This window comes from Cebus imitator, unplaced genomic scaffold (genome assembly GCF_001604975.1).
Source record: "Cebus imitator isolate Cc_AM_T3 unplaced genomic scaffold, Cebus_imitator-1.0 Scaffold94, whole genome shotgun sequence".
Taxonomy (NCBI): Eukaryota; Metazoa; Chordata; class Mammalia; order Primates; family Cebidae; genus Cebus; species Cebus imitator.
The window spans coordinates 5,690,405-5,701,672 of NW_016107409.1; the positions used below are offsets into that span (position 1 = coordinate 5,690,405).

The window sequence follows — 11,268 nt, forward strand, 5'->3', positions numbered from 1 at the left end:
AACCTAAAATGAAAAAAAAAAAAAGAAAAGAAAAAGTCCCTTTACCTTCCCCCTCTTGCCTTCCTTTTGATGCCTGAGAGGAAGATATGGCAGTAATAACTACAGCAATCACTCTGGGCCCCCTGAGGATGGAAGACCACAAGGGTTGAGCCTCTGCTTGTTAAAGTATCCCAAGCCTAAAAGGGGGCCTGAAAAAAGCAGGCACAAATATTAATTTATTGAATTAATGAACTGCTACAAAAGAGTCAAAGGTAATAAAAAATGAAAGCAAAAAAAGTCACTGTTATCAGCTCTATCCCTGACCATTTCTTTCAATATTTTCTAACTCAGTAATGGTTTTTGTATCCATCCAGATACTTAAGCCAAAAAAAGCCTGGAAACCATTCTAGACTTCTCGATCTTCCAATTCCCCACATGCATAATCACCAAAAGCTGTCAAAATAACCTCTAATTCTGGTTGACTTACCTGATGGCAAAAAATATTTAAAAAAAGAAAATTACCTCTATTATGCCTAGAATATGATTCATCTTTTCCACTCCCATTGCACGAGTTCAAACTTTTTTCATCTCTAACCTAGACTATGACACCCACAGCTAGGTTTTTTGCTCTAGTGAATTTTTAGATAGATATGACAGAGGATGACAGGTAAAAGAATATAAGGTGAAGAATTAGATCCGTGAAGGCTAGAAAAATAAATTTTATCCTCACTATCTTTCTTGCTATTCATATACTTCAAAGTCCAACTCAAATATTATCTCCACTTCTGAAGCCAGTTTCCTCAGGCAAAGTACACATGTTTTTTTTACTCTTTGTACATAACTTGATTAGAGCACTTGAAGCATTTATTCACATACCAGTTGCCTCACTGGACAGGAGTCTAATCTTATTCTAGCACAGGGCTTAGCACCAAAAATATCTATTGAACAGATGAATGAACATTTTTGTCTAGAATTGGCAGTTATAAAGAATAATATCTAAGAGCCAGATATGATGGTGCATGCCTGTAGTCCCAGCTACTCAGGAGGCTGAGGTGGGAGGATCACTTGAGCTCAGAAGTTCAGCCTAGGCAACATAGTGAAACACTGTCTCAAAGAAAAAACAAAAAAAGAAGAAAATCTAACTTTGAATAAAAGTAGGGATGCCAAAGAGAGAAAAAAATAGAAATTATCTATAGTTACCAAGAAATAGTAGATAAAAATACTAAAATAAAGACCCAAGGTGGGGAAATATAAGGCCAAACACATGAGATATTTCCAGAGAGGTAAGAGAGAAATATTAAAAGATCATTTTGAATTTCGCAGAGGAAAGCAGAGGTGGAAGAAGGGGTAACCCAAAATAGCACATAAAAATAAAATATATTCTCTCAGACTATATTGAATTTGAATTGAAACAACTGAATATTGAACAAGAAACAAATTAAGTGGGTTCATAAAATGTTGATGGCATGCAGATTATTTTAATTAAAGAGAAAACACTGTAAACTTACCATTAGTCCCCTCTAATTCCCTCTCCCTGAAAGATACCCAAATGTACCAAATTCAATCATTAGGAAAATGGGCTCAAAGGGAACCTCTCAAAAAACAGCAAAATCACATTAACAGGAGTAAAGTTATTAAAACTAAAACACCTAACATACTGAACTCAAATGTGCTTTCAAGCTTCCTTACTAACTCTACATTTTAAATACTTGTGCACTATTTAAAAGAAATGAAGAGCCTAGAAAAGCAGGTACAGTTTTATGCTTGATAGAAAAATATGAAAAATATTCAAAATAATACCTACCTCATTTATATTTCAATGTAAAATCAACTGTTTATTCCCTGTAAAATGGCTTAGTCACTTATACTTTGGCAAGTTCATGACCAACCTAGGTTAACGCTAAGGTAATGGTTCTGTAGCTTTTCTGGGCCAGAGATTCCTCTGAGATGCCAGTGAAAGCTCTGGTACCATCCTATAGAAAAGTACACACATATACAACATATATCTAACAATTTAAATATGTCACAGCAGTCACACAGCCCCTGCTGTTCTATTTATGACTTCCATGAGATCCAAGGAACCCACTTGTAGAACTGCTGCTTTAATGACTAGAAATAGCAAATACATAAGACTCCTCAAAGGAGATAAACTACTAACAATTCTAGAACTTTTTTCTTGGTCATCTAGGCAACTGAGAAACATTTAATATAAAAATCCCTATTGGCTGAATTTTATCAAGTGATATACATCCAGATTGAGCTAAAATGTATGCACGTGCCTTCAAATAAACTTGAAACTTTAAGTGTTTAAAAATAAGGTACAATATTAATAACAACAGCTAATATTTGAGCAGTCATTAAATACTGAGCATTGTTTTAAGTGTTTAAATGTATTCATATTTACACATAAATGTCAATAAATTATCCTCATTTCATAAATGAGGAAATTAAGAAACAGAAAGGTGCAAAGAATCAAGGAACGATGACTTGAAACAGAAATAATGAGGTTAAGAAGCAAAAAACTGTTAGTGTATTATAACTAATAGAAACTTAGGACTGCACTTGTATTACCACAGTTCTACAAAGCAAGAACATACTGTCCAAGTCCCAGAATAAAGAAGGCAATCTTAATTCTCTTCCATATCCCTGCCAAGATAATCCTTATAAAACAACATTCCCTTTAGAGTACCCTGTAGCCAGAAACGTGAACATGAAATGTTCAAAGAGATCACAACACTGAAGTATTTTTAAAATGTAAAATGGAAGACGAATTTTGAGGCTAACAAATGTTAGCTTTCTAAAGCACTGTCTTTGTAGAAGTACCAGGAATAAACCATGCTTTAAAAAAATTAGTCAATAAGATATAAAAAATCTGAAATAGGGTACTTTTTTCTACCAAAAAAGTCCAAGTTTCTCTAACTCAAACTTTGATCAAGGCTATGCCTTCTTTTTACTATCTTGGTGCCATGCTTCTTCCATTCTAGGGACAATTGCAAAAGTAGAGAAAATCTCACAGGTTCAACAGATCTTATTAAATCCCATCAATCAAAAGGTACAGAGTTGTAAAACTTTTTTGTTGGCGGGGAGAGGGTACTGAGTCTCCCTCTTCATCCAGGCTGGAGTGCTGTGGAATGATCTTGACTCACTTCAACCTCTGCCTCCCGGGTTCGAGTGATTTTCCTGCCTCAGCCTCCCAAGCAGCTGGGATTACAGACGCCTGCCACCACATGAGGCTAATGTTTTATTTTTAGTAGAGACTGGGTTTCACCGTATTGGTCAGGTTGGTCTTGAACCCCTGACCCCAGGTGATCCACACGCCTCAGCCTCCCAAAGTGCTGGGATTACAGGCACGAGTCACTACATCCAGCCAAAACTAAAACTCTTAACATACACTCAAATTTGCTTTTAATTTCAGACAAATATCAGGTTCTTTAGATAGGCCTATACTATGCCCTGAACAATTCAGCATGCAATAAATATTTGCTGAAGGGTTGAATCTTCTCTAGTGTAAAATGGATGTGTTGAAGATACCATTACTTTAACATTTTACTTTAACATCTACCTCCCATACTACTATACTACTAATTATTACAGCATCAAAAAACTGCAGTGAAACCAACCTTCTACCTTCAACAATATAAATAAAGTGTTATAATTTGCCATTTTGTTATATTGTTCATCCAAGAAAAAAAAAAGAATAATTTTTTAGATCATTTTATGTAGCTATTGGTAATCCAAGATACCACAAAAAAATTTAGGAAGATGTTCCTTTTTTTAACCAATTGTGTTCTTAACATACTATAATTTCTTTAAAATGTTTGATGAAATACAACAAAAGCACAAATATTTTCTTTTATCAATAAGCTTTTTGAACTATGAGAAAATTAGCTCCATTAAACTGAGGTGGCCTGTTGCTTTAATAGTATTCTAAACTCAATGAAGATAAAAATCCCAAAACGAGGAAAATATAGTCATGCTAAATGTGTGCCACAAGAAAGTTCCCTCTGTATTTAATTCACAAGTGGAAACATTTGCTTCTGATTTATTGAACTGTTAAAATATCTCATTGCAAACACATACAATCTTAAACTCTATGTGGAACCTTCTTGCAAGCCAGTATCAATTAAAAGTTAATCTCTATGCAATAAAAGGGGCCTCTTGATATACAAAGCATACAAGATGAAAAATTCAGACTAAAATATTCCCTAATATGAAACAGTATTTTTTTTAACTACAACTTATACTTGCTGAATATCAATTTACTAAAACAAGCAAGGATGACCTTATCTTGGCAAAATTCAGAATACTGTTTCTTCAACATCCTAGAAGGCAGCTTAATGAACTACATTCTTCCATCTGCTTTGTTCTATATATTCATATCCCAAATGGAAATTAAACCCTTCTCAAGTAATGGCCAAAATTTCACTAATCACAAGAAAAGACACAGAGCAGAGAAGCGGCACGGTATGAATAACAGAGGCAGACAAAAGGAGAGATGGAACAGTCTTGGTAATGACCTTAAAAAAGCAAATGGGAATGTATGTTAAGACAGAAAATCTATACAACATGTACAGGAATCACATTAAATAATTCCATTCCCACTTACCTGAGGAGCTCTCAGTAAATACTGTTAATGTTTGTCCTCCGACACTTTGCAAGACAAATGGATGTTCTCTAGGAGCACTAACTGAAGCCGGTTTTCCGCCAATATCGTGAATACTTGCAAGATCCTCATTCAAAGTAAAAGACACCTAACAGACACATTAACCAGAGATTATAACAGACTTTTATATTCAAAGTATATGTAAAAAATAATTTTAGTTATAAATCAAATTTTTTTAAAAATGTGTTTTCCAGTCATATCATTAAACACTTTAACTTTATTTAAAAAGCCTTAATACTTGGCCAGGCGCGGTGACTCACGCTTGTAATCTCAGCACTTTGGGAGGCCGAGATGGGCAGATCACGAGAGGTCAGGAGTTCGAGACCAGCCTGGCCAACATGGTGAAACCCCGTCTCTACTAAAAACACAAAAGTTAGCCGGGCGTGGTGGCACTTGCCTGTAATCCCAGCTACTTGGGAGGCTGAGGCAGGAGAATTGCTTGAACCTGGGAGGCGGAGGCTGCAGTGATCCGCGATCACGCCATTGCACTCTAGCCTGGGCAACAGAGCGAGACTCCGTCTCAAAAAAACAAACAAACAAACAATCAAATTCCTTAATACTTGATCATAAAAAGAGAAGGTAAACTGGACACAGTGGTGCACACCTATAATCCCAGCTACTTGGGAGGCTGAGGCAAGACGATTCCTTGGGCCAGGAGTTACAGGCTATAGCTCACAATGAATAGCCATTGCACTCCAGCCTTGGCAACACAGCAAGACCTTGTCTCTTAAAAAAAAAACAAAAGAGGGACAATCTATTCCTGTTTGTCAGAATAATAGGGCAATTTAAAAAAAAAAAAAAAAAAAAAAAAAAAACACCAAAATCACATCCTTCGCAGCAACGATGCAGCTGGAAGCCATTATCCTATGTGAATTAGTACAGAAACAGAAAACCAAATACCACATGTTCTTACTTACAAGTGGAAGCTAAACATTGGGTATACACAGACCTAAAGATGGAAACAACAGACATTGGGAACTCCAAAAAGAAAGGAAGAGAGGGTACAAAGGGTTGAAAAACTACCTGTTGGTTACCATGTTCATTATTTGGGTGACAGAATAAATATGCCCAAATCTCAGCATCATGCAATACACCCAAGTAACAAACCCACACATGTACCCCTGAAATAAAATAAAAATTACTAAAAATAATACAGAAATAAAAAACAAAAACAAAAAGAATAATGGGGCTAATCTACCATTATGAAAAAAGACAGATTTCATGTTTTCTTTGGTCTGTGGCTGAAGAACTCTTTCCAAAACAGGAGTAAGGTTATTTTTTTCCAGCTAGGTTAGGTGGCAATTATTTTTTCCAACTAGGCGAGGTGGCTCACACCTATAATCCCTGCACCTTGGGAGGCTGAGGCCGGTGGATCACTTGAGGTCAGGAGTTTGAGACCAGCCTGGCCAACGTGGCAAAACCCTGTCTCTACGAAGAATACAAAAATCAGGCAGGCATGACAGAACAAGACTCCATCTCAAAAAAAAAAAAAAAAAAAAAAGATGATTTTTTTTCCTAAAATCTCTGAGGTCTGAGGTCAAGGGATTATGTCTTACTATCTTTTGTATCCTTACGATCTAACAGAGGGCATGACACATAGGAGGAAAATAATATTGCTGAATGAGTGAGTATTTTAATAATATTAAGAAAGCAATTGTACTTAACGTTGAGGGGTGGAGTTAACTATTTACTCTGAAAAGCTTAAACACTCCTATAAACAGAGGATATATTTATTTTATAGGTCTTAATGACACCCATATGAGTACATGGTATTATTTTTGAATGTTTTAACAAATACAACTAAACAGTTAGAAGGATAGCTCAATAATAAAGTTTGGAATAAAAAGACATACTAAGTGTTCTTTCAAAATGCTTTTTATTATATACCAGATCTCCCCAAAAGAACAACACATTTTTACACTAAGCAGACTCATAAACAAAATTACTCATCTCCCAAGCATGCAGGAAGATGATAAAGTATTTATTAAATATCTCTCTACTATATGATAAGTACTATAAATCACAAACTGGATTCAATGGGTCAAAATCTAAAATTCTCAAAAATCCACATCAAATGCCTCTGTCACACTGAAGTAATACTAATATATTAGTAGAGTATTAAAGATATTTTCATGGTACCAAGAGAGGGAAAATGTAGGTCAAAGAAGTAAAATTCTGAGAATGAACAACTAGAAAAGAGTCCATTCATTCACACAAGAGTGGCATTTATACCTTTTATATGTTCCTAACCATCACCTGATGTAGAGTTTTCCAAAATTCAAATGCCCTTTTTTCACTGTTACTAATGAAAAGATAGTCTTATGTTTTAACTAAAATTTCCATGTAAATAATCTTACCTCAGTCCTTCCTTGATTCCTAGAGGAGAGGAAAAAAAAAAAATTTTAATTATTTAGATTTCAAGTTGTTTTCAAAGGTGAGTTAAAAGGTTTTTTAAAAAATCATATTTACATAAAACATTACATTTACAGAGATAAACAAATATTTACCTTTGGCTCCCCATAACCATCCTATTTATTATCTTATAGGAAAAATAAACTCACACATCATTATTTTGTATATTATGAGTTTATGTCACTTAACACTATTATAATCTCTGCTAGTTCCATTTTGTCCAAATAATGATCTTATTACAATTCTTTCTTTTCTTTTACTCTTTCTTTCTTTCCTTTTTTTTTTTTTGAGACAGGATCTCCCTCTATCATCCAGGCTAAAGTACAGTGGCGTGATCATGGCTCACTGCAGTCTTGACTTCCCAGGATCAACCAATTCTCTCACCTCAGGCTCCTAAGTAGCTGGGCCTATAGGTACGTGCTATCACACCCAGCTAACTTTTGTAATGTTTTGTAGAAACAAGGTCTCACCATGTTGTCCAGGCTGGTCTTGAACTGCTGGCTCCAATCCACCTGCCTCAGCCTCCCAAAGTGCTGGGATTACAGGTGTAAGCCACTGTGCCTAGCCTTATTACAATTCTTATCTTTATTTCTAAGCATTTTTGGCATTCGGCAGCATGTTAATACCTATTTAATACCAGATCTACATAATACTTCATCAAATGTTACTATTCATTTTATCTAGCTGAAAAGGTTTCATTTACTAACAAAATTTTAAACATCAAGTAATTGATGTTTAAATTATGAGCAATTAATTTAAATTACGAGCATTTTTCTCCATTATAAAACAATATATGTCCCTTATATAAATATTTTTAAAACAGACACACAAAAAATAAGTTTTAAAATAGCCATAATTCCACTGTTAACATCTTGGTACAGTATCTTTCCACACTATTTTCTATATACTGTATTTGAATTACTTTAAAAAATGTCAATTTTAAATTTTTTTACAAATACGAAATCAATATAAACCCTATATAAGAACTTAATTTTTAAAAACCATGTACTAAATACCTCCTATATGCAAAGTATTGAGTTTAAGGTCCCTGCCCCAGCCAGCAGAAGACAAAATAAGCATATCCATAAACTATAAAATGAGATAAATTTTAATATTCGATTAAGGGAGCCACAATGCACCAGGATCAGACAGGAAGACACCATTTCTTCCATTTTAAGAGTTAAGGAATGGTCAAACAAACAGGGAACTCTGAGCTGAGCTTTAAAGAGTACTAAGATTGCAATAAGTTGAAGTGGGGAAATATAATATCAGAAGTGAGAGTTGAACAAAAGTCACAAAAGGGTCTGATCACAAATGAGTGATCAGATTTGGCTAGAAGGGAAAGGCAAAATAAGGAAGGGTGGGAGATGAACTCTAAAGCAGAAGTGGAGCTCAACCATGGAACCTCTTAAATATCACAGTATGAAGTACAGACTTTATTCTTTGGGCAATGGAGAGCTGCAAGATATTGCTTGAATAAAAGAATAACAAGTATAAAAATTTCCTACAGGAAACTTGTACTAGAAAATATATACAGAATAGACTAAAGGTGACTAGAGATAGGAAGACAAATTAGAAAACCACTGTTTCTCCATAACATTCAGTTTATTTCCAACCTGCCTTCATTCACTTGCTCAGTTAATCACTCATTCTATTATGAGGAGTCTACTATATATCCACTATGCATTGTGCTAGGTACATGGTACAGTATTAAGTGTGGGTTCCTGGCCTCAAGGAAGTCCCAGTTTAATGAAAACAGACAAGTCCAATCCATGAACAACTACAAATAAGACAGTTATATCTTGCCATAACAACAAAAACTTTATGGCAAAGGTATACACCATAAATGTACCTGTTACGGAAATGCAAACTAAAAAGCCAGGAAAGTGAGTGAGGGATGAAGCTGAAAACATGGGGAAATTCCAGGCTAAGGGAATAGCCCTAGTGAAAAAAGAAAATATCTAGCACATCCTTCTGACACTAGTGAATGGCAGCCTGGAGTCAAATGGTAGAGTCATGTAGGACAAAGGAGTCCAGATTTTTCCACAGATTTGTTTATGTAGGACTTCTCAGTCTTTTACACATTAAAATGCAATGTCAGACTCCTTTTTGTTGATGAAGTATCTTAAAAAGGTGAGAAAATTTTAAGATTTCACATAAAAATATGAGTTTCCAGCTTCTCTTACAAGAAGTAAAGATATGGCAAAGATTGGCCCCCAATTCAGCATGACAACAATACCCTCAACATGCATTTTGGGGCAGGCACTAAATTCACCACAGTCCCTTCTCTAACACTCCTGAATTTAGCTTTTAGAGCTCAATTGAACATAACTACCTTTAATTTAGCTACCTATAAGGCAGAGGTGCTATAGACAAGCAAAGGAAAAAATGCAGAAGACACATCCATAATGTTTACAGAATTCAACTGAGGCTAATGCAAATACCCACACAGAAAATAAAGAAAGCCTGAAGCAGCTGGTGGTAGAAGAAGAGATCAACAGCAGGTCATTAAATTGTTAGAACTAAGAGAAGAGGAAATGACTGGAAGTGGGCACCATAGGAAAAAAGATGAATTAAAAATCATGTTGACATTTTCAGCTTGGTAACTAGATGCAATTAGGGAACATAGGAGGAGAGGACAACTTCATTTTCACACATATATAATCATAACAGCATCTTCACAACTATAATATACCCTTTGTATGATGACCTGTGCACAAAATTTTAAATGCTAATTATTGTACAATACAGTGCTATCTTCAGAAATTAATGAAGCAAACATCTGGCCATCCTTTCACTAAATTTCTCACAATGCTGTGCATTTTCTCCTTTACTACTCTGAGTCCATTTCTCAATACCCACAGCTACTTTTTTAGACTCTGATCTCGTTCCTTTTACCTTTCTTAATTTGTATTAATCATGTCTTTCCTTTTTCTTACACTTTTAAAATACCAATGGGGCCTGACTTTTCACTATCACTAACAGCCAATAAGTAACACCTTTTCCAGGTTAAGAAAACTAATCAGATAATATCAATATTCAACTGTGCTCATGGCTCTTGTTTTTGTTTTTGTTTTTGTTTTTGTTTTTTAAAGACAGGGTTTCACCATGTTGGCCATGCTGGTCTTGAACTCCTGACTTCAGGTGATCTGCCTGCCTCAGCCTCCCAAAGTGCTGAGATTACAGGCATGAGCCACCATGCCTGGCCTCTTGTTTTTGTTTTATTTTTGTGACAGGGTCTTGCCCTGTCACCCAGGCTGGAGTATAGTGGTGTGATGATGGCTCACTGCAGCCTTGACCTTTTGGGCTGAAGTGATCCTCCCATCTCAGTCTCTGGAGTAGCTGCGACCACAGGTGCACATTACCACATCTAGCTAACATCTGTTTTTATTTTTGTAGAGACAGGGTCTCGCTATTTTGCACCAGCTGGTAGAACTCCTGGACTCAAGTGATCCTTCTGCCTCAGCCTCCCAAAGTGCTGGGATTACAGATATAAGCCACTGCACCAGGCCTTGTTTTGTTTTTAATTCCTATTTATACTTCCCCTAACTGAAAAATTGAGCTCAAAACCACTAGGTGCAGCCAAACAAGGTAGGCATCTTTTTCAGAGTGGGTTGGGTAAGATGGTCATAGTCCAAATGGGGTGAAGAGGATGTCAACTGGGGTGAAGCAGGCAAGCCGGGGTGAGGTATCAGAGACCAATCAGGTAAGGAGGGCATTGCTATAAAGGAGTGGCTCAGTAAGAAATGGTCAGAGCCTAGCAAGCGAGAGCAACCACACATAGGAAGACAACCTGAAACAGGATGCTGGAGCCTCAGTGGAGTAAGGAGGCATGCCTATGGAGGAGTGGAGAAGGCTCAGAACAGAAATGGAAGCCTGAACAGGGTGAGGAGGGTATCCCAGTGGAGGACAGCAAAAGCGGCAGCACACTGATGGGAGTTACAGCCCAAGCAGGGTGAGTAGGGTATTCGCATATGGAGCAGGGAACAGACTGAACAAGTAAGTAAATACATTAAGGACAACAGGAACCAGGTTTCTCACTTTTGGAAAAGAGGTACAAGTAAGAAAAGGAAGAAAACCAGAACTAAGTATGTGGTATTATATTGGAACTGGATATGTTAGTGCAAATTTGTGATTTCAATACATGTAAGTATAGAAATGCAGATGTAAAAAGGGATGAGAGGGTGTGTGTGTGTGTGTGTGTGTGTGTGTGT

At 36.2% G+C, this 11,268-nt stretch overlaps 1 protein-coding gene across 1 annotated transcript in view; it reads right to left on the bottom strand.

Moving 5' to 3' along the window:
• The window catches only part of GTF2F2 (general transcription factor IIF subunit 2), a 153,512-nt gene that overhangs the window by 115,567 nt on the left and 26,677 nt on the right, over positions 1-11,268 (bottom strand). Inside the window, exons 3-4 of the mRNA XM_017536006.2 lie at positions 7,000-7,018; positions 4,586-4,730 (exon numbers count right to left, since the gene is read on the bottom strand). Coding sequence (XP_017391495.1) covers positions 4,586-4,730; positions 7,000-7,018 — 164 coding nt within the window. The remainder of the gene's footprint in view (positions 1-4,585; positions 4,731-6,999; positions 7,019-11,268) is intronic.